At 42.2% G+C, this 27,321-nt stretch overlaps 1 protein-coding gene across 1 annotated transcript in view; it reads left to right on the top strand.

Moving 5' to 3' along the window:
- The window catches only part of ALKBH8 (alkB homolog 8, tRNA methyltransferase), a 44,390-nt gene extending 31,693 nt beyond the window's left edge, over positions 1–12,697 (top strand). The window contains 6 exon segments of the mRNA XM_008630115.2: positions 2,245–2,399; positions 3,213–3,478; positions 10,465–10,614; positions 11,794–11,960; positions 12,158–12,234; positions 12,237–12,697. Of these exon segments, the coding sequence (XP_008628337.2) occupies positions 2,245–2,399; positions 3,213–3,478; positions 10,465–10,614; positions 11,794–11,960; positions 12,158–12,234; positions 12,237–12,553 (1,132 nt within the window). The 3' untranslated portion in view covers positions 12,554–12,697.
- Positions 12,698–27,321: the final 14,624 nt, after the last annotated feature.

Here is a 27,321-nt window from a genome sequence, read left to right as displayed (position 1 = left end):
CGACACTAACTACATTCTGTGTAAATTAAACACCAAATCCTTTTACTGGCAGAAAATCTTCTGCCTTTTAATTTTGCTGGTTAATATGTATTATGAAGAAGGGTGAATATGAACTCCTTGATAATCTTTACGTTGTTAATTTTTATAGAGCTCTTATACCACCTGCATATTCCCTCGTTAAATTGAAGAGTTGTAAAAAGCACTCAGTACTTCTGCTGTGCATCATTATAGAAGGCCAGGGCAGTGAACTCCCTTGTTGTTTGATATCCAGGACTGAACACAGGTACCGGCGTTGTAAGTGTCTTATGCTGTCCTGTCAAATACTGTCAGCTGCCTTTTGGAAAGGCTACATACAGCTCTGAGAACACAGTGCAGTTTCCGTGTCAGTGACATTGCTGGCCAGGAAAGCCAGTGGGCAGTCCCCAACCCCAGGCCTCAGGCAGCTCCATGGGCTGGGCTGAGGCCAGGTTGGAACACCAACCAGGGGTCAAGGCAGTGGCTGTACACAGACAGAGCTGGGGATGCATCTGGGGCTGTAACTGGAGCATGGCCCAGTGGGACAGCCTGTGCTTAAACACAGCTCCCAGGGGAAGGAGGGCTCGCCCTTGCTGAGGCCTCAGCTTTCTCCAGGGCTACCAGCTCTGCTCCTTCCAAGCTGGCCCTGGGCAGCCACACTCCCAGGAGGTAGAAGGATGCGTGCTGGGCACTTGCAGTACTGGCCAGCAGCCATTCAAGTTGGAATAGTGTACCTGTCTATTAACACCTGCAATGAGATGATTACTTAACTCCCTTATACCTTCAAGTGATGGTTGTCTTTTGAGAACCAGTGAACAAATGACATTGAAAATGAAGATCCTAGATCTTTTTACTCAAGTACAAGTGATTCCCATGCTGGTTCTTGTCCACCTTTCCTAAATATAGTTTTTCTATGTTTTTTTATAAGCAGTAGTGGGTCAGGATACTCAACAGGAGTAAGCTTTCCATCATGCCACTGGAATGTCATATCGTAATCAAAATTAATCATCCAGTGAGAAGTTATAGCTAATTCACTTGTTTACATAATGTCAAAATGTATTTAATAACATTTGTGATGCCTTTTATCTACACCTCAGAAGTCAAATCATAAGAGCAAAAGAGTCAGTTCTGAAATTATTCTGGACATGTTTTCAGTGTGTATACTTGGAATGCCAAGGAATTAGAGACTTCGTTTTGACCCCATTAACAAAGTGCACAGGAAAAGTGCTTTGGTTCAGTTCTCTCTGAAAGAGAAACACAGGGTTTAGAAATAAGCTATGCAGTGTCATCAAGGAGGACAAAAGATGTATTCTCTTTTTGAGTCATAGGTGAAAGTAAAATTCTGACTTTTCTGATGAAGTTCATTGGTGATGTTTTTCGTATTTGGTTGGGTAACCTGGCAAAACTCTATTCTTGGCACTGAAATAGTAAAACCTCCCTGTGCCAAGCAAGAGGGTCTGCAGCATTTTATTTTTGGCATTGAGAAGTCCTTGTAATAGTAATGAAAGGGAGTGAGAGAGATGAACAAAACCCAGGAGGAGCAAGTGATGCACAATGCAGTTGTTCACCACCCACTGACTGATGCCCAGCCTGCCCCCAGCAGCGATCGGTGCCTCCTGGCCAATTCCCCCCAGTTTATACACTGAGCATGATGCTCTGTGGTGTGGAATATCCCTCTGGCCAGTTCAGGTCAGCTGTCCTGGCCATGCTCCCTCCCAGCTTCTTGTGCCCCTGCTCACTGGCAGAGCATGGGAAACGGAAAAGTCCTCACTTAGAGTAAGCACCACTTAGCAACAACTAAAACATAAGTGTGTTACCAACATTATTCTCGTACTAAATCCAAAACACAGCACTGCTGCTGTTAGCACAGGTGCTTAGAAGAAAATTAACTCTATCCCAGCCAAAACCAGGACAAAAATAAATATATTTTAAAAATTAAGTATTAGACAAATAAACAATCAAACTTTATGGAAGAAAATGGAGGGAGGAAGGGAAGGGAAATGTAATTACATGCAATTAAACAACACTTTAATTCATGTCATTAGTTTGTGTCATCTCTTTTCTCTCTGAAACTGAATAAGTGGAAAACTGAGAGGCAGAAGTATGTGAAATAGGATGTTGTAGTCACATTTCTCTCAGAGTGTAAAAATTACCTTCTTACAAAGGCGGATTGGGTTTTTTTCTGATGCAAATTGAATTATTCCTTTATTTTCTCTTGCTTTATTTTAGGATCACACCCAGAAAATATGATGTCATTCAAGCATCAGAGCTTGGGCAAAAAGTTGGAACAATCACTGCTGATGCTGGAGATTTAACATTAAATCGAAGGGAAACAAGGACATCATTTACATTCAGGAAAGTGAGGAGGAGCCCTTGCAACTGCAGTAAGTGTCTTGAGGCAACCTTCAAGTCAAAATTGTTATTTATCACCAATAGGTAGCTGCTTTTGTTTTTGAGCAAATCATTTGATTCCTTTGAGTAGTTTTGGTAGTCTTCATAGCTATTCCTGGATGGTTCATAGCGTGCTATATGGCTTGAATTGGTTGCATTCATGTGGTTCCTGGAGTTTCTCTATACGGGAAGGCATTTGGCTTGCTCCAGAGCCAGGTGAGTAATCTGTAGTCTTGCGTTTTATTGGCATTTCAAGTGCTTAATAATACAACAAAATAGAAATAACTATTCTTCAAGTTTTCCTCCTTTTTTTGATTGTTTTTTATTTGAGGGGGCCTGTAATTTTGAGAAAATAAGTACATTAGAGAAGGAGTCGTATCTGCAGTGACAGAGCCATGTACAGTGCCTTAGGGCAGTAGAGATAATAATAGGCAGGTGGCTCAATGATTACATGGAACTGAAGTCCATTTATGCCCTTAGAACAGAATTTCTGAGGCTGAATTGCGATGATGTTGTGGTCTTTGGCATTGGGGACACTATCTCAGTTTTGAGAGCATAAACATCATTAACACAGCAGATTAATGATCACTGCAAACAGCCTCTGATACATGTGGGCAGGTTATTGTTTTCAGGTCATCAAGCACTTCTGCAGTTTGACTTGTGTTTCAGTTTTTAAAAGATAAAGGAGGAATGAAGCATTTTTTTGCATTTTAATATTTCACTTTTAATTTAATTTTTCTAAACATGCTTAATCAACGAGGAGTTGCTTAAAAAAGTTAATATTTTGTATCCATTGCTGTATCTAGTTTACCCATCTGTCTGTGACAGCCAGAAGGGACAGCATAGACTGGTGCAGCCTTCATTTCCCCAGAATGAGATGGAAGCCTCAAAGCTGGAGCAAGAATATGTGCACAAGGTGTATGAAGAGATTGCCACACACTTCAGCAGTACCAGGCATAGCCCATGGCCCCGAATTGTAGAGTTTCTCAGGTCCCTGCCAACAGGGTCAATAGTGGCTGATATTGGCTGTGGTAATGGGAAGTACCTAAGCATCAATGAGGATTTGTACATGGTAAGTAGTAGCTACTGTAATTTGTTTTTGTTGGTTCTGGTGTTTATTCTGTCATACACTTGTAGCATGCTGGAGGTTCAGGTTGGCATTGGAAGAATGCCGAGGACAGAAAGCTATTTCCTGATCCAAGATCAATTACCAATTGTCTTACGTTTCCACATGTATTCATTATCTGTGTTGCCTTTTTCTTTTTTTCAAAGCCACTTTTGCATTGTAATTCAAAATATGTTGAGAAAAGTAGTAATGGGTGCAGTGGATTGAAAAATTCTAGTGGATGGTTTAGCCATTTTTGTCATTGTTGTTGAATAAATTTATTAAATGGTTGGGCAATCTGAATGCTTCCAACAAGATTTTCACTTGGTTGGTGGGTGGGTGAAATCTCCATGGGCAACACTATTTTTCCTGTCCTCTTCAGTTCCTTGTGATACGTCTCATTTGTGAATGATGTCATGTTTGGCTGTTCCACCTCTGGCTCTGTGCACAGGCCCAGTAAATACACCAACATAAAATTCACAGGGAAAACTTTGGTACAGATTTCTGGCCCTTCTCTCCCTTTTCTTTGCTTTTAGACAATTCTGACGTCATTCTTGCTCATATTCTCTCTTCTGCTGTCTCACAGTCTGTACTTAGTCCAGTTATACATCTCTCCCTTCCTGTCAGGGAGAGATGAAGTATATACAAATATGAACCAAGAGATAGCTTTCATTGCAAATATTTAAAAAACCTTTTTGGGAAAAAAAAAATATCAAACTTGCTGTTTTAACTCAAAAGAAATCTCCGAGAAGTGTGTCTTATGGTATCTGCTCTCTCCCAGGATTGTCCGATTCTTTCACAGGTTTGTCCTCTGAAACACTCTGAAATCTGTCAGGCTTTAAAACTTCTATATAGGGCAAGGCATTCATTATTGATATTAAAACTTGGAGTTGTTTGTCTGTCTCAGGAGTTGCTGTCCTGCTATTTATATTCAGCTAAAAAAGATAAGTTGTTATTTACAACCCTGTTTGTATTAGTAAATTATCTCCCTTACTGTTCTTATGGGCTAGAACAACATCATCCAATTAATGAGTAGGCATCTTTATGCCTGACTGCTGTAGCCTGAGTATAATTATTAATTTCAGTACATTTCAGTCTTTCAGTCCTGACTCCTGTAAGAAAAATCAACAAGCCTAACTAGAGAGGAGAAACATTTATTAGGGTAGCATGAAGCTCAACTGGTTCTAGAATGGATTTGGTAAATTGCAGTTGTGGAGGTCTGTGGTAGACTTTTAAAGTGAAATTAATGCAAGATGCTGTGTTCAGGAATTGCCAGCACCAGTCTGTTTTCTGGAGCCTGCAGTTAACCAGCTAAGGAAAGGAAAGATCACATTGGCTGGCAGTCAAAGGAAAGCCAGCTCCTCTCCTCTATTACTTTAGGACTCACCTCATTTCATATGTGTCTGCAGGAGAGATAAAAAACATGAAAAATAACAGTGAAATGGAGGAAACTGTTAGAAAAGCAGTTGAAACAGTTGAAAAATAGAATCTGGGAATTGCTTCATTCAGTTGACCTCCCTAGATGTTTTATTTTCCACTGGAGACAGCTAGTGCTTCTCTAGATGGAGATAGACTCTAGACTTTGCATTTGGTTGTTTTCATCTACAAGTCAGCACAGAGCCTCAGGATGATGGATGTGACTCCTTTTTTCTACTAGACTTATTTTTATGTAGCCTCCAAAGTATGGTTAAAGAAACCCTGTGTTTATTGTGTTTACAGGTGTTTTTAAACTTTTGACAAGGTATCTCAAGTGCTGTTAATTCCATCTACCATGGTTTAGGCATGGAGCTGAGGGTGAGGGATTACAGAATGTTTTATATATCAGGTGCATTGTTGGGTTAAAGGGAGTGCTCCCTAGATGCAGGGCATCAGTTTTCTCCCTCATTTACTCCTCTTTAGTTGGAGGCATGAAAACCAGGCATAAATTTAGTCAATTCTACATCCTTTTTTTGTGCACAATGTATTGGAGCTCTTAGCCCAGGTCCTGTTGGGAAAGAAGCAATAAAGCAGTGCTGCAAAATTAGGAGTTGTGTAGGGATTGGATGGAGCACTGTTGGCACAGCTCTGTAGCTTGGGGTGTTTTGACTCAGCAGTACTGAAAACCTGAGGCAAGCATTTCTGAAGGCAAGCAATATGCTTTACAGGTTATTGTGCACTTTTATGCTTTAGGTAGCAGTGCTAATGGTAGATCAAGGCTAAGGTGGCTCTCTTGATGGTTTTAATCTTCAGGTACTGTCTGAAAACGTCTCCACTGTGGCCTGTGCTGTTGTACTTGCTTCAGTTTCTCCAGATGATTACAGGCAGCCTTATCTACTTGAGTATCCAATGTGACAATGAAATGCACGAGTCCATCTATGCTCAGCGAAAGTGACAGTGCTGTAATGGCTGCATTATTCTGACACCGTGCGAGAGCAGCAATTTCATGACAAACAAATTCAGATTAAGAATGTTTCAGCTGGAGGTGGAATCCATGTCTGATGTAGCTAGCACAAAGGCTGGAGAAAGGTTGAATTTAATAGAGTTTCAGATTACTTTTTCTGTCTCACCCACCTCTTTATTGTTAAAATGAATGCAAAAAAGAGACATGTTCTTAGGGTTGTTTTTCCACAATTCTCTCCCCATCCAACCTCATTTGGGGGAATTATTTTAACAGATTTTATTTAGGTGCTTTCAACCTTAATATTCATATCTGTAAGCAGAGCTTTTATTTTTATGGAACACTGTGTTTCAGTCTTAGGCATTCCCCCAATTACCACAAGGGTTTCATTGATGTTATGGCAATGATCTCATCAATTTCTATATGCTTTAGCTTTGTCTCCTTGTTTCCAGTGTTCAGGTAGGTGTGGTGATGTGTAAGTCTCTGCAGGAATGTTCAGCATCCTCACAGGGCTAAAGTGTGAATGAAAAGTCATTGAAGTCTTTCAAATTTGTGGTTTACATTTGTAATCGAACTGATAAATTGGTGGGAAATTCAATGGCAAACAACTGAAAATGCCATAGGGTAGATATTTTTTCTTTTTATATAAAGAAATTACGTGACAGAGTACTGATGATAGGAAAAAAAATTTGGCAATAGAGGAGCCAGAATGATTTGCTTTAATACAGACATTCATATTTCTGTTGTGTGTCATTCAGAGGTAATTGGTAACGTAATTTACATTTCACAAAACCTTGTAAGACACCTTTTTGCTGTGCGATGTGCATCGCTGTTTTCTGCATTACTGGCCCAAACTGTGATCTACTAGAACTATATAAAAATTTGGTTTTTCCAGGGTGTGGGGAGGAAAGAGAGTGAATATTTACCGTGGTGTGGTTGCATAATGTTGGGTGGGTTTTAGTTGCACTGGGTTTGTACAGATTGAGAATAGATTTCTCTCCCAAGGATATTTTAGTAGTGGGTAAAAGCAGGAGGGACAAAACCAATTAGTAAAGGTACACCTGGAGTAAGTTCACCATATCTTAGCAATTGAAGGGCAAGGCAGATGAACCTTTCCTGCCCTTTTCTCTCAATGAGTAACAGTCATTAAATGGATGAGAGAGCTCAGAAGGAACTGGCAAGAGCAGCACAAAACCAGAATGAATGCTGAATGGGTCAACTTGGTTCTGTTGCTTTGTCACTGAGAAATGAACTCTGGGTCTTAGGCATAGCACTTGCTTTCAGAGATACCCTGACTATATGCAATGGAAAACCAAAACACTACATAAAAGGAATACTGAAAGCCTGACTCAGACTAATTGTTCATAATTTGGTTTCTTGAGCTTCTCATGCTATTGGTTATAGCTGAGGCATTTCTCTGGAGAGCGACATAATTCCATTTGGTGGCTGGATTTCAGAATTAGATGTCATTTTGTTCATCGCTTCGTAATGTGCTGAATAAATCAGGTTCCCAGATACTTAAATGGACTAAATCTACCAGGCTGAGTTAATTATAATGTAGAAAGAAAATACATAGTGGTGGGTAATGTCTAGCTGTCTTTACCTATCTTTATTTCAGCATGCAGGAGGATTTATCTTTTGCAGATTTGCAGCATCATTACAAAGCAAGCTATTTATTAGTCTCTTTTGCCCCCTAATGATCTATACCAAACCACTGCATTAAGCAGATTTTATAAAATCTACTTTAGGTACTCCTTGCTGAAAAAGTGGAGGTGAAGGTGTATGGGAACATGAAGGAGCAGGATGGCATAACTGCATATGTTACCCATTTCCAGGAAGCCAGTACAGAGCTGCTGCAAACTTGGACAAGTCACAGGTGTTATAGTTGTTTCTCCCTCTCTTCTCCTCTTGTATCTTGGTCTTTTTTTACATATATATTTTGGTTGTTTAAAGGTTTGTATTATCCAGTGTGCCCAGAGAGGGTGTGGTATGCCTGATGACATACCTTTGCCCCTTTCCTAAGTTTTGTGTTTGCTGGGGTTCTAGTTACAGAGTTACAGGCCTCCATACTAATGTAGATTTCCTGTCTTAAAATAAGAGTTGGGTGCAGTTAGTATTTATCCTTATAAACTGAAAATCAGCGCATGAAATCCAAGTGGATTTCAATCACAGTACCTGTCAGCAGCCACTCTGGAGCTCCTGTGAGCCATTGTTTACATCACAAAAAAGATGTGCAGAGAGGGGTAGAGGTACTTCCCAAAAAGGCAGGGATGTGGGAACAGATGTCTGGATTATAATTATTTTGAAATATCACGTAGAGATAATTCTAGTAAGCATGCTAAAGTTGCCTAGCTTCAGCACCAGGCATCTGTGATGACTCCCTCTGTTCACAGTTTATGCATATATGCATAGCACCTATTGTCATGTTTACATTTAAAACCATGTAAAGTTTTAGCCTAATATATCTATTCTAGAGCAGCTGTGTGTTCAAAGTGTTCTGTTTCAAAGTCTCCATTTTCATTGCGAAACAGCCTCTTTTTGCTTTGGATGTATATTTGCTTTAGAAAGTATGTCAATACAAGTAAACCTGACTTCATAATATTTGATATAATTTAGATGCAAATGTGGACTTTGCATTCTGGCAGTCATGCCTTTGTTCTCATTCTCAGTTCATTGGATTTCATCAGCATACATTGTAGTCCTTTTCAAGGTCATTTTGGGAACAGAGGATTGTATTCCATTATCCAGCCCATTTTTACTCTAGATGTAGAGGGCCAAAGCAATTCTTTCTGGGAAAGCTTGCTGTCAGTGGAAGCTGCAAATGTTCTTCTTCCTTCTTCTGCCAGCAGTGAATTTCGTCCTTTGAATTTTATTATTAAGTACTGCAAGCCAATGTCTTAATTGCAGAAGTAGTTAAAGGTACCAGTAATGAGGTGTGTAATCGCTAACATGCAGGTTGTCAGAGTAATTCAAAGACACTTCAGTTGGCTGCCAGTGTCAAATGATGGGGATTTGTTTGCTTTCAAGTAAACAAGAGTTTCCTTTTTTTATTCATAAACAACACAATTCACTCAGTGCTTTAGTAAATGTGAGAGACCAAGGAATGAATGTGAAGAAAGCAATTGATTGAAGGATTGATCTTTCCAGGTCTGTTTACTGCAGGATAATATATACATATTCATAGTTTCTGTGGAGGATTATCTTGTATTGTCAGGTTGGCATTTTCACAACCGTTTCATTTACTTTGGATAAAAAGTCAGGGCCCTGAGTAGAAGGCAGCTCACTGGTAAGCTTTCAGGACATAAGACTGGAACAGAATTCTGGTTTTCTTCAAAACTGTGATGGTAGGCTGAAAGATAAAAGGATTTGAATGGATAAAACGAAAAATTATGATGGAAAATAAATATATTTTCATTAATCATTGCAAAAGAGGTTTTCAATTTTAGTGGTACTGTTGTCTCTTCTGGGTTGATTAAGCAGAGTAAGTTGTTTGCTATTCTTGTATCAAAGATGGTTTAGTATTCTTTCGGTGTCATGCAACAAACACTGTCAACAGTAATTATTTAGGATTCTGAACCTATTCTCTGCTATCTACTTGTTGTTGGTCATTGAAAAGAAACAAATTTATTATTCTTATACAAGCAAAGTTTAATATACAGCCTGGTAGCAGGGCTTTGGTTTGAGTATTCAGTGTGCATGGCAGACATGAAAACAAGGATGGCGCATGCCTCACTCTATTTCTTTCAGAAGGTGTCTTGATCAATTTAGATTTACTGCTTTTATGCAGGCATGTAAAAAAACACTTCTAGATGCTGATTTTTCAAAGATGTTAAGTTTTGTGTTACTGTCTTTGATGTGGACACTGGGCAGGGTTTAATGGGGAAAAAGACTAATGTTTTATGAGGTGTTCTGAAATGGCTCTTAGGGGTCACTTCACTGGACTGTGTAGAACCTTGGAAAATTATGTTGTGCTTAAATATTTTTGTGGATCATGATACTGAGGGGTAAGAAGAAGATATCTGAGCACTTCTTTACTTACACTGAAATGACAAAACCTGGGTGATGAGTGAAGCTGTATGCCATATTTCAGTGATGCCACCAAAGTCCCTGGATAGTTGTTTACACTTGTAGGTCAGCTTTTGTGAGTTCAGTATTTGGGTACTTGAAATGTTGTCAAACTACAAATGGCAGTTTGAATGAAAACAAAATACTGAGGTTAGATCACCTCTCATTTTGCTCATTTCAAGACACCTTAAATGGGCTTTGAAGAAAAGTTAGGTTGAAACCTGGTCCGTCTTAAGCTGGTTCAAAATCAGCGTGCTATAATAAGCTACTACCCGGTCTTTCATTTTTGTTTTAAGTAAGCATCAAGGTTGTTTTCTTTCTGTCTATACCTGGGAACTATATACTTCTCTTAAAGATATTTTCTCACACTTGCTCTTGTTTTGATTTTAAACTGTGTTCCCTCAGTGGGAGACTGTGATGACTCTATTACTTTAAGCATCAAGTGAGAATCATATTCCAGTCTCATAATTATCCTCTTTTGAAAAGCTTAAAGAAACATTATCTGTTCTAGGTTGGCTGTGATCGCAGTAAAAACCTGGTGGATATTTGTGCAGAAAAACATTTCCAGGCGTTTGTCTGTGATGCCCTGTCAGTGCCAATCCGCAGTGGTTCTTGTGACGCCTGCATCTCCATTGCTGTAATACACCACTTCTCAACAGCAGTAAGTCACCCCTCTCTCTGCTCCACTCTACCGTTGTATTGCTGTGCAGAGCTGCCAATACTACAGTACAAGCAAAGGCAAGAACAAAATGGGAAGAAATCCAAGGTTTGCATTTGGTGTAAGCAGTTGTCAGAGCAGAGTTAAGCTGTTGTGCTACTGCTGCTTCTTAGACTTTCTCTGCTTTTCAGATACCCTTGCTCCCCCTGAAGCTTTGGTCCTGATGTTTGGGTTTCATTTTTGTGTGCTTGCAATTAATGACACTGGAGAAGGGGGCTCTGCTGTGGGAGTCAAGAGATATATTGCTTCCAGGCTCATATCTTGGGCAGATCTTGTGATTTGGGGTTTTTTAATCTGTGCATTCGTTGTCCATCTTCAAACAAAAGGGAGACTCCTCACCAGTCTGCTGTGTCCTTGGGCTGGGTAAGGTTCTCCTGGCAGGAACTGTGCCATGGTAACAAGCTTCCAGACCATCTTAGAGAAGCCCCATGGATCTTTCCATACCAGAAACGCAGTGAATGATTCCAAATCCAGTACAAAAAAATAGAAGGAACTCTGTTTTGGAGAAGGCTGACATATCTTTGTTTGTGTGGTCAGAAGACCTGTGTTTAAGCTGTAAATCTGACCCCTTCAGGTGCAAACTTAGCCTGTGCATCATCAGGTACAGTAGATTTGAATCTGGGATTTTAAATACTGAATCACCTTCTTGAAAAGGTGTTTGTCTTTTCCAGGTGGGCTGGTATGTCCAAGAAATCCTGCTCAGCACAGAACTATTTTCAAATGGAAAGGGAATAGTAGAATCACTGAGGCTGGAAAAGACCTTTAAGATCATCAAGTCCTGCTGTTAACCCAGCACCACCAAGTTCACTATTAAACCATGTCCCTCAGTGCCACATCTACAAGTCTTTTAAATACCTCCAGGGGTGGTGAATCCACTACTGCCCTGGACAGCCTGCTCCAATGCTTGACATGAGTGATGTCTTGATGAAGAAATTATGTCTAGGAAAATGTCTTGGCTTGCACACAGTGATGGAGGCTATATTATGAATGAAAATAAATAGTGGGAAAAAACACCTTCCTTTCAAGTTTTAGTGTATCTTAGGCAAGGAGGAATTGCTGCCATTCCATTCTCCTGACTTTTTGTTTATGTACTGACTTCACACTTTTGCTTTTCCTTTCCAGGAGCGGAGACTGGCTACTATCCATGAACTAGCTCGGCTTCTAAGACCTGGTGGAAAAGCACTCATTTATGTCTGGGCAATGGAACAAGAATACAAAAACCAGAAGTCTAAATACCTTAAGGAAAAGAATGGTAATAAAAACAAAGAGAAGGAAATGAATACTGGCACAGCCGAGAGACCACTTAATGACCAAGGGCCTGATAACAGCAGCTGGCTACTATCCATGAACTAGCTCGGCTTCTAAGACCTGGTGGAAAAGCACTCATTTATGTCTGGGCAATGGAACAAGAATACAAAAACCAGAAGTCTAAATACCTTAAGGAAAAGAATGGTAATAAAAACAAAGAGAAGGAAATGAATACTGGCACAGCCGAGAGACCACTTAATGACCAAGGGCCTGATAACAGCAGCCAAGACTCAGCATGGTCTGACCAACTCCTTAATGTGAAAGCTGTAGTGCCAAGCCAGTAGCAGACTTCAGACTGCCTGTTCACACTAACAGAACCTCCTTTCACTCTCAAGATTTGCTAGTTCCTTGGCACCTGAAAGGTGGTAGTAAAAAGAAAGAAGAAAGTGTTGATACAGTATTAGTTCCAGGTGGCTCCAAAGAATCACAAGAACTCAGCCCTGTTTTCCACCGCTATTACCATGTGTTCTGTGAAGGGGAACTGGAAGCAGCGTGCAGATCCCTGGATTGTGTCAGGGTTCAAAAGAGTTACTATGATCAGGGAAACTGGTGTGTGATTCTAGAAAAGTTGTAGCCTGTGGTGTTTCCTCTACCATCTGTAGAGTTTTCTTGGTTTTTTACAGTGAAAGGTATTTTGTGAAAAATATTTTTAATGCAGGCTGCAGCTATTGCCTCTTTTAAAATAACAGAATAAAGATTGTGTATTGAGTTAATAATAGTGGCTAGCACTGTGTGCATATGTTAACAAAATAATGGCCAAATTCATCTACTTCCTCTGCAGAGTGTTTGCTTTACTTCTCTGAATTACAGTGAAGAGGATTAAGTGGGAAAATACTGCCCACGCAAATCACAAAGTCTTGAGCTTTTAAAGACAAAGGGTCTGGTTCTCCCTTCTCTTACACCATTTTATATTGAGGTAGCTGCAGTGGTTTCCCTGCAGTCCACAACTAATTGAAATGGAGCTCTGGGCAGGAAAGGCAGAGCTGTTTGCTGTGTAAAACTGTGGATCAGGGACGAGGGAGTGAATGGTGTATGAAGCAGTTAAGCTGAACAGTCAAACTGTTGCCTCAAGTTTGGTCCTGCCTGTTTTGGTGTCCATGAGGGGTGACAGATCTCTTTCAGTTTGGAATTTACTCTCTTGATTGTGGTAATAATGATTTCCTCAAAGAGAGCTGGAAAGTCAGTGGGTACACTGCAGACATTTTTCTCTTCCTTGGCTCTCAAATACCTACAATTCATGCTGTGTGTCCCCAGAGTTCTGTAGCTCTTCATTGTAGTGTAGTGTGAAAGCTCCTCTGAAGTGTGAGTTCCAGCCCAGCTGGAACAGCCAGACCAGCTCTGCTACCCACCTGCATTCCTATGAGTGCACATCTCTGTGCCTGTAGCACCAGGACTCGTTGGGTGGGGTGACCCTGACATCCCCTGTGGGGGGAAAAAGGGAAAAATATTAAAGTGAAGGCAATATTGGTGCAGGTTTTCTGCTGGGTAGTTTCAACCCCTAAATGTTGGCAGTGGAGCAAGTTCTATTTACTGCACTTCAGAAGAGCAAAGGGCTTGAGTAGAGGGAACTGATGCTGGGCTGGCTGACTCAAAGCAGCCCTTTTGGCTGTTGCCTACAAGGACTAGGGCAATTTATTTAATACAACTCTTGTGCTACCAAAGGAACGTGCCACCTGCAATGCATTTCTGGAACTAAAATAACGGGCTGACTTTTGTAGGGTGAGTGGCTATTGGTGCCTCTGGAAACCAGTGCTGCTAAGTGATTTATCGCCTGTAGTTGTCGCAAGATCTATGGTATTGGCAGGTTGTGCTTCTGTAAATAATGGCATTTAAAATGAGTGCCCATCCTAAATCATGTGGGGACTTCGAGGACAGCTGTGTGCCCTTGGCCTACTCCTGCCTGCCTCCCATGTGCAGGCTAAAGGCTGCTGTGCTGGTAGCCTGCTCGCAGTCACTGTTTCTCCTAGGCTCCCATCTTATAATGGAGGAGATCCGAGGGGAATGCTAGCAGTGGGAGAGGAGCTTGCTGCCACCACAATTCACCTTTGCTTGCTGTCTGCTTCCAAAGAGCCCCTGGGAAGGAAGGTCTCATTCCCCAGCTGCATATGCTGCCCATGTAGCAGCAGCCTTGTCCTAGCTGATCTCTTTCCTTTGGACAGCAAAGGAAGCATGTCTGTAGCAATGAGCCTTCTTGGGCATGTTCAGGGGCTGATTTGCACACATTCAATGAATATCACATAGCTGGAAGCATGTCTTGCATCAAAGCCTGAGCTGGCTTCAGTACTGGGACACAGTGTTTTTGGGTGCAGGAACTCACCCCTTTACCGGCTGGACTGTGGGACCAGACCTAGCCTGGAGAGCTCCAGGGTGCAGTGCTACATGATGGTGGTGTGGCACTGGTGAGAAGGGACAGGGACAGCCTCTGATGGGTGTCTGTGCAGTGACTAACTTACTAAATTGGGCTCCCTATTCTGATTATGTGGATTGCTTTCATGTAGAATAAAGTAGAAGGACACATCTCTGAAGCTCTGTGTCTGCAAGGCCCGGTGTTTGCTGGTGCCTGGACTCCTGCTGAGCACACAGCAGCTGCCATTGCGTTTGTACATTGCCTGTAGCTGCATTTACTCTAAGAATATACAGTGTTCTGGCAAGGAACAACTACTTCTTGAAAGTCCTTCTGAAGTGTTGCCGTATCTTGACCTCGTGTGACAAATTAGGAATCAGGTCTGTGGTTGTGCTCCATTACTCAATGTACCCTTGTTCTGACTGGGGATAGCTCAGAGGTGCTGCCTCCAAATTCACTGCTGGCTCTGACTGGACACAGGGTCATGCATTGTTCTAACCTGGGGCTCAAATGCATCAAGTAGACAGAGCCTGAATAATTGAACGTGGACTTTATGTAACACTGATCTATTTTTTGCAGGCCCTGTGGCTCCTGTAGAGCTTTCCTGCTTTCTCTCTGTTTCCCTGGCAGAGGCAGCATTAGGCAGTGTCTGGTGTCACATTCAGCATTTCTTGCCTTCCAGGCTGAATAACATCATTTATTGACTGCCACATGTAGGAATAGGTCAAATTTCCTCTCACCAGTTCTGCAGTGAAGCACCTGGGATGTCTGAGAGACAAGTCATATTTTGCTGTCAGCCTTTTTGGATGCCATCTCTCTTCCTGCAAGGTATTCCTTTTAGCTGAATCACAGCAGCTTTTCCAATCCATTTCATGCTGGCTCAGAGCAGAAAGTGTCACTCTCCCTGTCCTAGGCAGCCCGATGGTGGTGAGTTTCAGTGGGTCCTGGTTCTGGAAGGAGGTTCTGGCATGGAGAACACCAGCTTGGTCAACACTGCATGGACAGGCACACTGGGTTGAACATACAATACATAATTCCTTACCAAAGAGGGTTTTCCTGGCATTTCTGAGGGCTGTGAGCTAGAGGACAGTCCCAGCAGCATGTCATCTCTTCAAAGACAGTAGAAAAGTTAAAAGTACTCTGACATCCTCTGAGGCCTGGAAATGTTATGAAGTATTTCTTTGGTTAAAGTCAGGGAGTCTCTTCAGATGCTCGAAGAGGAATCAAGTGGTGATGGAAAAAATGACAAGAGAGGAGGGCAGGTAGGTGTTAACAAAATGTTTTGCAGGGATTTACAACACAGAATTACGTGCCACCACAGCTGCCCTCTGCACTACCGCACTTGCCCCTTTTTACCTCCTGGAAGTGTAATGAGATGAAACTTTTTAAGGTCAACAGTTAGATTTAAATGTTACAGGTTTCACAGTGCACTGGTTTTCATAGTAATTATGCTCCCTTTTTGGCCTTACTTAAATAACAAATGTGTTTAAATGGTTATTCATTTGCAGCCTAGAAGATAAAGGGAAAGCAAATACTCATCTCCATGTGAGTATGACCTGTGCTGTGAATGCCAATGCCTGTCCTATGGCAGTCCTCCCTGATGTCCCAGTCATCATCAGATCTCGGTGTACCCAGGAGCAGCGAGGTGGGAATTTCTGCTCCGGCCCAGATATGACCCTTGGTTTAGGTCTGGGCAGGCAAACATCTGGTGGTGTGACCAGAGGTGGCTGTTTTAGAGGTCACTGTCCCCCTTGTTCCCAGCTTCCTGTTCCAGAGACCACCAGGTGACCCCAGATCAGGTGCCCTGACCCTGCACTGGGCAGACCTGTACCATGTGTTGCACTGTCTTGCCCTGACAAAACAAGGGCTTCAGAGCATCCACGGGCTCAAAGCTAAGGACACGATGAGGTGATTTCTTGTCCTGGGGCAGGCAAAAAATGAAGCCTGCAAAACATGGAGGGCTTCTTTTAACTTCATAGGTTTCTTCAGACTGATGCCCTAATGCAGCCAAGCCAGTGACAAAAACTCCCCCAGACCTTGGAGAGGCTGGATTTCCCTGGAAATGCTCAATTTAAGCTTAGCAGGGAGAGGTGTAGGACAGCAGATGGCAAGGGATGACATGCTGATTGCATTGCTTTGCTGAATGAGAGCCACAAAAAGCTGAATGGGGACCACAGCTTTTCTTAAGAGAACTTGAAGGACTGGCCTTGGCACAATGAGAAGATGATGAATTCTTGTACTCCCTAGTGCCCACCAAAGTCACTCAATCATGCCCTTCCTCAGTTGGACAGGGGAGAGAAAATATAATGAAAGGCTCATGGGTTGGGATAACATCGGGGAGAGATCACTCGCTAATTACCATCATGGGTGAAACAGTAGAAAAAGGAGAAGTAAAACTGAATCTTGAAAACATCTTGCCCCCACCCTTCCCCTCTTCCTGGTCTTAACTTTATTTCTGATCCTCTAACTCCTCCTTGCAGTGACACAGAGGGATGGGGAATGGGATTATGGTCACTTCATCACATCTTGTTTCTGCAGCTGCTTCCTGTTCTCATGCCAGGATTAGGCATCTTCTTCCTCTCAAAGAAGCATTATGAATGTGAAACTTCTAATCCATGTAAGTACAAATACAGATGTGCTTCATAAGTATAAGTAAGATTAAAGTGTCCATCTTGCTACTACTGGCTTTTGGCTGAGGGTGTTGATACTGGATATAAGGTAAATAACTCATATTTCTGTCTTTAAGAGTTATAAGGCAGTGTAGGAAGCAGGAAGTTTCTTTAATGTACTAAGAGATGGAAAAGCAGAGAGATTATAAAACAAGTTATAGGGAAGAGCATGGTGAATAGAAACTACAACTTAGTATCAATAGAGCATGACAGAGAGTGGAGACTAATGGTGATCAGTTAAATGCCATGATCCCAGTGGGAGCAATTAAGCATCTATCAGAGATATTAAATATAGGCTAGAAAAACAGCAATCAATCTGAGTGAAAGCAAGCTGCTGGTGTGCATACAGGATGAAGAGAATTTCTGCAGATGACATGGAAAGTCAGCTGTGTCCGTAAGTCTCTCCCAAGCAGAACTCAGACATTCTCCGCATAAAATGAACGTCAATGAGCACGTTTGGGGAACCGTGTGCCAGAAATAAACGTCACGCAGCTGTCACTGCATACAGCAGATGTTCTGAGTTTTGCAAACTATTCCCCAGACTGTACTAGGTGGATGGGGAACCTTCCCAAACACCTAAATTATGAGAGATTTAGAGTGGTAACATTTTCCATACATACATTACAAAATTTTCATGTTTACCAGAATCTAAAAAAACTTTTCGTTTCAGAATTCCAGTTCTGTTATACCCGTAAATATCACAGAAACCTTTTCCACTTGCAAAGTGAAAATTGTAAAGATTTGTCTAGGAATACTAAAGAAGATTAATAGCTACTGTCTCCAGTGTGGTTTGTTTTGTGTATTCTTCTTGCTGCTACAATTACGGATTTCTTGTCATTACCACTTTCTGTGTGTCACTATGGTTTTCTATAATTTACTGGGGAGAACAGAGGGAAAGACATTTCATTCATTATTACAAATCTCTTTTATGCTTTAAAAGAAGTGATTATACTGACAATGTCAGCATTTGGACACTAATTTATTATGCAAATAACTTGCTCTGCCTTAACTAGTGTATGTCCTCTTGGGACAGAATCAGAATTGCATTGCTTTGTCCAAGCTTTCTGAAAGACCATACCTGACATCTCAAGTGCCCACAAATGAATCATTTTCCTTCTCTCACCTGCCTCTTTAACAGATACTTGCTACAGAGATGCTTGTTGAAGGCAGACAGCTTGTTCCTGTGCCTGATGGTGCTCTCATCACTGAACTGTAAAAGACACCTATGTTGAAGTGTACAGCTCGGGTCAACAGCAAGACCCTGGATTGTTTTTGTCTGGCTGACATCATTTGGTACAGTATTTCTGTCACACTTCTGCACTTGCAGCAAGCTACCACTGATGTGCAAGCACTGTAAAATTCTCAGAAACTTTGCAAGTATTTTAAGCTATTTTAAAGGTATCCTTGTTTAAATTATTCTAACCTGTGACTTTGTCATAATATCAAGTATCTGATATTGTGAGTTGACTCTTAAAACTGGACATTTTACCTGTCAGCCATAGCTGTGGCTTTGAAGGATAACACAAGGAGGAAGCTAGAGACAATCCAGGGGGTTTCCTTGTCCTCTCTGTTCTTCCCTTCATTTCTAGTAAATAAGGTGGTCTAATAATTTTATTTTAGGGCTTTTTCTAAAGCATCCTGAGAATTGATGGAGACTTGCCCCTCTGCCTCTTGTGAGCTCTGGATCAGGCTCTGAGGTAGGTGGCTTAGCCAGCAGGCTGGGAATACCAGATGTGATGTAGGATGACAGAGGCGGGGGTGGTGCTTGTAGGTCTGAGGGTATCAGGACCTCCCAGTAGGCAGCCCCTCCATGGAGGCAGCTCTGTGGAGGTACATCTGGGCACTGACTGGATCAGGGACACAGAGAGAGTGCTCTGACATGAAACTCTTCTCTGCTCCTTAAGCAGGCTATGCCTACCATTACAAAACAGCAACCCCAATGACAGCAGTACTTTTTCCTCTGACTTTATGAAAGCTGTGGCAGGAGATTTCCAATTCACAAGCAAATAAGCTGGAGAGATATGTCATTGCAATATCAGTAATTAATTTTCTCCTTGCAATGCAGAAATGCTCTGTATTATTACTTTTAACATGAGGACAAGCTTACTCTTGTTAAAAAATGAATGCCCTTTATCTAAAAAAAACCCAAATCAATCTTCTATCACAACAATCAACTACATAGATGAATTTATTCTTAGCTGTCTTTGTCTTATATTCCTACTGAAATTTAATTAAAAGGAAAACTATTGAACCAAAGCACAAGACAGTAGAATAAATTAATGTGAAATAGATATTTTTATAAATGATTGTGTGCTTCTTTGTGTGATGTCTTATTCAGACTCTAGATCAAAACTGAAACTGATTCCAAGGCCTAGAGAGAGTTTAGAAATTGCTAACAATAAAAGTAGCTCACAGTCTGTTGCTGAGCCATCCTATCTTCTCAGATAGTTCATCTTTGATGCCTTGTGCAGAGCAGAAGATGAAGCAGCACGTTTCTCATCACATTTGACTGCTCAAATACACATCAGTCCTTAATGTTAGACTTCTCATACACTTGGATGAGTTCAAAATATAAGCTTGCAACCAGGGAGCTGCTAAAGCACCCATCTCAGGGAGGCAGAGTCCTTTACAGTATGCTGCAGCTCTCTCTGGCAGTAATTCAAGTTACAATCTGGCAATATCTGAAGCTCTGTTAGAACAATTACAGTGAATCCCACATTCTTGCTATTAGAAGGCAAACCCTGCCTTCCATTCCAATTTCAAAGCTCCCCAGCTTTTCACACTGCCTTATTCTTCTAGTTAAAAATGGTAAGGATAAGAAACAGAGAAGTTGTTCATTCTTTTTTTTTTTCTGCTTGCTTCTTGCTTAGTTTCTGAAAGTGATTTGCACAGTACATAGTTTTTATACATTCTCCTGTTCTCTCTAAATCTACCAACACAAATCTGCTGGTTTCCCCCCTCTTTCTTCCTTTGTAAATCAATTTTTTGTGCACAACATCCCTTTCTGAGGACTTGTTTGTGTGTGCCATCCATCTTTTCACCTTTATTTATGTACATATTTCCTCTCTGGTCCCATGGCCTCTGAATACTCACCCACATTAGATTTCCTAATATACCAATATAGAAATAACCCCTTGACTCATGAGTAATGCCATGCTTGAGTCCTTGAAAATCCTAATACTCTTTATTTTGCATTCAAATCCTCTCCTCGGATTATTTACCTCTGGGCCTCTTACAGGCATCTCAGGCTGGGAAATTTTGACATAAAGCCTTTTACTAAGTAGCCCATCTGGTAACTAGCCTGATGCTGGTTTTAATATATCATAAGAACCAGTTCCTAGCAGTTTCCAGATGACTCTTTTGTTGAGGGGTTATGCCCTTCAAGAGAGCTTTCTTTGAAGAATGCTTCCTATCTTTTTTTGGTTGGTTGGTTTTTTTGTTTTGTTTTGTTTTTTTATTGCCATTTTAATGATTTCTGCTGCATGGACTCACTTCACATCTTACCTTCCTCACTCTTCATCCCATATTCTGAGGAAGGTTCAGAGGGTGTTTTATTCAGATTTCATCAATGCCTCCCACCAAGCTACCAGAATGAGAGGATATATTTCCTCTGGCCCAACTGTTGAGTATTAAAAATACACTAAAGGAAAAAAAAAAGTTTATCATGCATTCTTCTTGGGTCTCAGGCTTTCTTGGGTCTCAGGCTGTACGTGACAAGGATGTAAATTAGAAGGTGTTCTGGAGTAAAAAACATTTGCACCAATTCCTTTTAATGCAGAAATGCTGATTATGGACATGTACCTTATCTGTATGCCTTAAATTAGAGGAATCACTGAGATTAATCTGTTTCTTTCTGTTGATATCTCACAGATTAGATAAACACAATTCTGCAGTCTCTGGCACTGTTCCCATTCCCTCTCATTTCTGTTACAAAATCTGAAAGACATGGAGCCAGCTTGCAGGCCACAGTTAGATTTATCACTCCAAGATCCCTGGTAGGAGGTTTGTTAGGATGGCCAGAGATCTTGCCTCACCTTTGTTCATTCCAAATAATCCTCTCAGTTGAGTCAATCCACTTGTTCAGATTGACATTCCAAGTAGTCTCCTGGGAGAACAGGCAGGAGGAAACATAGGGTCAAAAATCACTCTCACCCATCTTCCCTATATAAAAAATGCTTGGCTTTATAAGGCATAAAGACTTTGCAATAAGACATTATTTCTGTGTGACGAATCCCTTTCTGAATCCACCATCTTGGCAGGACACCCTGCAGGGATGTGTTTCTATCTTGCCTGTCAGCAGCTTCCTAAGATGCTTCTGAAAGGCAGGGTGAGGGCTTGAAACCACATCATAGAGAAATATTAAATGGAACTTGACTATGGGAGATACTATGGTCTCTCCCATTCTGAAACTTCTAGGGCAGAAGAGCCCAAAAAACATAATAAAAGAAATCCAGCGTCCTCCTACTTAGGGTCTCTTTTCCAGCTCAGTGGTATCCAGCACCGTGGCATATGCTTGGAGATATGCTTGCTTGGTGTAGCCTCTGTATTAGCATTAACAGGGGCCTGGAGGGGCCTTTGTGCTTCAAAATGAGGTGAGTGGCAAGACGAGCTGGTAGTGTCATGCTTGTCAGAGGGTTTGCTATCAAGAACAGTGACAAAGACAGTGACTTGGGATGTCAGGCATTTTACTCAGTATTTACAGCTATTTCAGGGTCAAGGGCTAAGACAAGAATTAGATATGAAATTGCCCTTCCCTCTAAACACAGAAGTATAACACAAAGAAAAATGAAAAGCAATTTCAGGAATTGTGGGGTGAAAATTGGAGAGGAGTAAATTGCTCAAGTTGCTGCTGAAAGAGACAATTACGAAGACTCTCTGTGGCAGTCAAATTCTCTGTACAACTATTGCCACGGTGCTGTAGTGCCTTGAAGCCCTTTCCATAGAGCAAGACCTCACTCGTGTCAATAATTTTTTCCCACAAGTGCTCACCTTTTCATTAGAAAAAGACATGCTCCCAACTTTTTTTGATTCTCTATATTGCAGTGAAAGGAGGAGACTCTCCTGCAATACTCCATGTGTATAGTCCAGCTGGGAGGGTTACTGCAGCTCCCTTCAGTTTGCTGTGTGCTGCCCACATGCGTGTGCACTGGACTGAGCTACAGCACTGCAGGAGAAAAGGACAAAGACAGCCCCAAGGTCTCAGGAGCAGCCAAAGGCTGTGCTTACTCTGTACACTGTCTCCAGTATCAGTTTAAGGTATTGCTGCTCTTGTAACCAATGGGCTGATACAGCTCTTTGTGGGACTACACTACAACACGGCCTCTGGCCTACCTTTTAAAGGCCTACCTTTAAGAACTAAAACTGTGCTTTAGTCTCACTTAAAACCAAAACCAACCCATTGCCCTGCATTGAAACTCTAAGAGTATTTTAGTTACTATTGCACTGGTCTGATGGATAGGGACTGATAAATGAAAGCCCCAGGGCTTTAATCCCTGCCCCAGCCAGGTGATCTTGAGTCAGTATTTGTGCCTCACTTTCAATGTAGCTGATCTGAAGCCCCCTGACATGTGCAGCTCTGGACCTCTCCAGGATGAGCAGGCACCAGAAGATGTAGTAATTTCTCCCAAAAAGGTGTGTTACCAGTCTCAGCAAATCATGGACAGGATGAGTGTTACCCCTGCTGTGAGCTTCCTGTCTGACAAAAATGTTTTCAACTTCTCAAAGGAAAAAAAAACTAACCAAAGCAAGCTCCTCAAGACATGAACTGAGTAAGTTCTTTCACATGTGTAACAGCTACCTCACAAAACATTTATTAGTAGAATAATAGAATCATTTAGGTTGGAAAAGACCTCTAATCTAAGACCATTGAGTCCAACCACTAACCCAGAACTGCCAAGTTGTCACTACCGAATTTCCCAGATGAAGGATTCACTTTATTACAGTCATGAAACTTGGGTGGGGAGAGGGAAAATGGATGTTTCTAAACCCCATCCCCCTGGTCTCCTGAACTATGGCTGAAATTATCATCTCTCTTCAAAGAAGCTGAGGAAATTAACAAAATAACAAGTGCTCAGGGGCAGGCAACTCACAATTTGCTATTGAATATGGAACAATGGGTGAATCATTCTTCGATCCACCATTTGTTCCAGCCTCCTCATTTGTTCTCATTGCAAGCTGAGCTCTCCTTTCCAAGAGAGGCTGTCAAGAGCCTCAATGTCACTGGGGCTCTTTTGTTGCTGCCAGGAGCACTCTTCTTGATGGACAGTAGAAAATCGTCTGGTTTTTCAATTCAGGTGCTCACTGCACAATTCAGGCACTCACTGCACAATTCAGGCAAGAGCAACTAATAATCCGAGCATTGCTGCTGCATTGATTTTTGGATGAGGTGTTCTATCATTTTATGGCACTGAATTTAGACACAGTTGCTTTAATTTTCTCCTGAGTACACATAATGAAATTTCTATGAAAGAAATATGCTTTTCCCAGTAATTGCATCATTCTTTGTTTGTTTGGGTTTTTTTCCCCTGCAATTTCTCCAAGGACTGACATTTTATTTCTGAGACAAGACAATGAAAATTCTCATCTGAGTCTAATTAATCCCTCAGAACTGAACGTAAAGGACTGCTCGGCAGTACCAAAGGCAACTGAAAACTAGGTGGTTTTAAAAATGAACAGAATAACTGAAACTACATTATGACTGGGGTGTGTCCTCTTTCTGTCCTCTTACTAGCATCTTACTGGATATTGTTTTTCTTTAGTATGAGGACTTCACAATATGTTGTTATAACTGAGGTAAGAAATTCTCTACAGCATCACTGTAGAGAAACATTTTGTATTCTCAGAGTAAAAGAACTCCTTTTCCCTTAGGGAAACACTGCCTCTTGTTTAAAGAAAACTGCACAGGATCACACTAAGTGGAGACGATTTTTTTAACCTTTTTGAAATAAAAAGAAAACATCAAGCTGAGAGTTGAAGGCAAGCAGTGAAAGTTAGAAGCATGGAGGTTTATAACACAGGTCAGCTGGAGAGTCACCAGTTTCTTTCAGAGAAAGTGTAAAACGTGCCATTAAATGGAAAATAATGCTTCACTAGGCAAGGTCAGTTCCTCCCTGAAGGAGTTAATCAAAAATCAATATCTACAAGGCATTATTGTTTTATTAGCCTGTTTAATTTTGGCACTGAGAATGAGACAACTGAACAGAGGTTCCCAGCTGACCATTAAAAGTTGTATACCAAGAACTAGTTCTCTAGGCTCACTGAAGATTTCTGAGCATGTGAGGACCTCTCAGACATACTAATATCTTGAAAGAAATAAGGCTAAACTTAATTTTTTACCTGCTTCCTTTGAGAAAATGCTTTTCTTGAACGAGGAGAGGAAACAAAGCTAAATTATGTCACCATTTCCCTAACTGCTGACTTCAAAATTAAAGGCAGCTCACAGAAAGAACTTCCTAGGTTTTACTGTTCTTCAGTTTTTGAGATTATACAGTGTATTTGCATCATAGTTTTTTTCCTAAAAACAGGAGTATTAGAAAATGGTTTAAAATTAAAATTTACAGTACCACCCTATTAACGACATGGAGGGTTACAGGTATGAAGAGTAGCACCTAACACTGCAAGAGCTCACCCCATGCTTTGAATGCTCTTCTTTGTAACTTTGTGCTGTAGAATACACATTCCCTGTTCTCACTCCCAGATTGTCCACATCTGTCACTATCCACGCTATGCCACAGTTTCCAGACTTTCTGTTCTCATTTTCAAATACTTCCTAAACTGAGTCAGTCACAAGTAGTTGGCTCAGCTCATGGACTATCAATTTTCTGTTTAGATTTAATACAAATCTATTAAGCCCATATGCCTGGCTGTGTGCTGAGTGAGTTAGAGAGCATCCACTTGAGATACTCTGCTGGCTGCCTGGAACAAGTGGTAGCACTGGGATGGAAAGAAACGAATTTGTTGGTGAGAAGAGCACATCACAATCAAGAAGAGGCTTTCTTAATGGGCCAAACATGCTCTTTTCTTGCTTCTCCTCTCTCAAGCAGTGTACTTTCCTGCATATAGCTAAGGACTGAAAGTAGCATTAGTCAATCCTGCTGAAACATCTTGGTATCCATCTGTTTGCTCTGTAAATGGCTCCCTGAAGAGGGTTCACATGCTGCTTTTCCAAATGGTGCCTATGAAAGTCTATCAGTTATCATTCTACACCTAGTGGTGATCTACAACAAGTTTTTCTTGAGATGTTGTTAACTGTCAGTATAAATTGAACAAATATGCAAATTCAATTTACACATTTAATACCACCACGGAGATGATGATTAAATTACTGTTATCACTTTGAAAACATACTGTCCCAGGCAAATAGCTAACAACTTACCCAAGCTCTCCACTCTGACCTTTGCCTAAATGTTACTACTTGGCAACTGTGGACACATTTGGTGTCAGACACGTTAATAATGCTCTGATCTCATCCCAAAGAAATTATGTCCCAGATAAACACTGGCTTCACCAGAGTTATAGAAGCCCTGTCAAATACTGTTGCCCAACTGCAACTTTAAGTGCTTGAACACGCCTGTTTTTGAATTTCCCTCCACTCACCCAGGCACATTCCAAGCAGCCGCCATCCTGACATTACAGAGGTCACGGTCTTGCATGGATGCACTGAACTGGCTGCAAACGGGCAAGAAAGTGTCTGGAAGATCACCTGGAGGCGTTCACAGCAATGGGGAGCACTGGGCACTGTGTGGAACCTGTGAGCATCTTTTGGGCCACGTTTGTTTGCTCTCATTAATGCTGGTCTGGACAAGCAGGCCAGGGTCTGTGTAAGGGAATTTCAGCTCGGCAGGAGGGATGAGCCTGGAGGTCAGTATTCCCATTGTTGAGGAATACATTTAGTGCTCAGTGTGCAGCTGCAGGCTGAGCTCTGGGGAGAAGTCTGAGCCTGAGGTAAGAGACTGTGAAACTGCCAAAGGGCACAGGGACCTGTGGTGCCAGCCAGGTGCCTGGACACTCAGGGGCATGGCAGGAGCCAAGGATTCCAGACTTTACTGGGCTTGAACTGTGAGGGTATAAGAGCCCTGGAGTTTCTTCATTTGGGGCCCCTCCTTGAAGGCACCCAGCTCAAATTGTTGTTTTGTTGTGGTATCATGATTAAAATATTTTAAGGATTGAGATGTCACAGACTTTGCTATGGGAAACCTGGGGTTGAGCCAGTAAGGAAACCTTGTCTGACTGTGGGGTATGTAGCTGCCAGGTCCAACTCAGGTGATATGAGTGTGACTGCTGGAGTGGCTTCTGGATGGCTGGGCAGGGAAGTTTCCTTAATGCCTATCCTGGGACTGTGTGGTCCTGTTGGTCAAGCAGTACAGGGTTGCAATAAGCTGCTGTGCCATGACATGGTGTTTGCCGTGACCTTTGCCTGCAAGGCTGGTGAGCTGTGAGCAAGGTGTGGGGAACCCACCTGGGTGCATGGGATGGGGCAACCCTGGATGTATGGACAGACTGCAGAATGAGACACTGGAAAGCAGCGCCACGGAAAGGGACCTGTGGGTCCTGGTCAGTGGCAAGTTGAACACGAGTCAGCAGTGCCCTGGCAGCCAGGAGGGCCAACCCTGTCCTGGTGCACCAGGCACAGCATCACCAGCTGGGCAAGGGAGGGGATTGTCCCGCTCTGCTCTGCACTGGGGCGGCCTCACCTCGAGTGCTGGGGGCAGTTTTGGGTGCCACAATGGAAGACCGATACAAAGCTGCTAAGAGTGTCCAAAGGAGGGCAATGAAGATGGTGAAGGGACTGGAGAAGCTGTATGAGAAGTGGCTGAGGTCACTTGGTGTGTTCAGCCTGGAGAAGAGGAGGCTGAGGGGAGACCTCATTGCAGTTACAGCTTCCTTGTGAGGGGAAGAGGAGGGGCAGACGCTGATCTCTTGTCTGTGGTAGCACTCGAGGAATCCGGCGTGCAGCTGAGTCAGAAGAGGTTAGGTTGGATATTGGGGAAAGGTTCTTTACCCACAGGGTGGCTGGGCACTGGAACAGGCTCCCCAGGAAATGGTCACAGCACCAGCCTGAAGCGCTTGGACAATACTCTCAGGCACATGGTGTGATTCCTGGGGATGCTCTTATGCAGGAGTTGGACTCGATGAGCGTTGTGGGCGCCTTCCAATTCAGGATATTCTGTGATTCTACAACCCTGTCATACGCTGAGCGCGTCGCGGCGAACGCTGGGGAGCCCGCACAGGGGCTGAGGGGCCCGGCAGCAGAGCTCTACTCCGGGGAGGTCCCCGCCGGGCGGGGCGGGCGCTGTGCCCTCCCTACGCCCTGTGCCCGCTGTGCCCCTG

This window comes from Corvus brachyrhynchos, unplaced genomic scaffold, assembly GCF_000691975.1.
Source record: "Corvus brachyrhynchos isolate BGI_N302 unplaced genomic scaffold, ASM69197v1 scaffold253, whole genome shotgun sequence".
In the NCBI taxonomy this organism is placed as follows: Eukaryota; Metazoa; Chordata; class Aves; order Passeriformes; family Corvidae; genus Corvus; species Corvus brachyrhynchos.
Note: the sequence above shows the minus strand (reverse complement) of the source record. Positions and strands in the feature narration are given on the sequence as shown.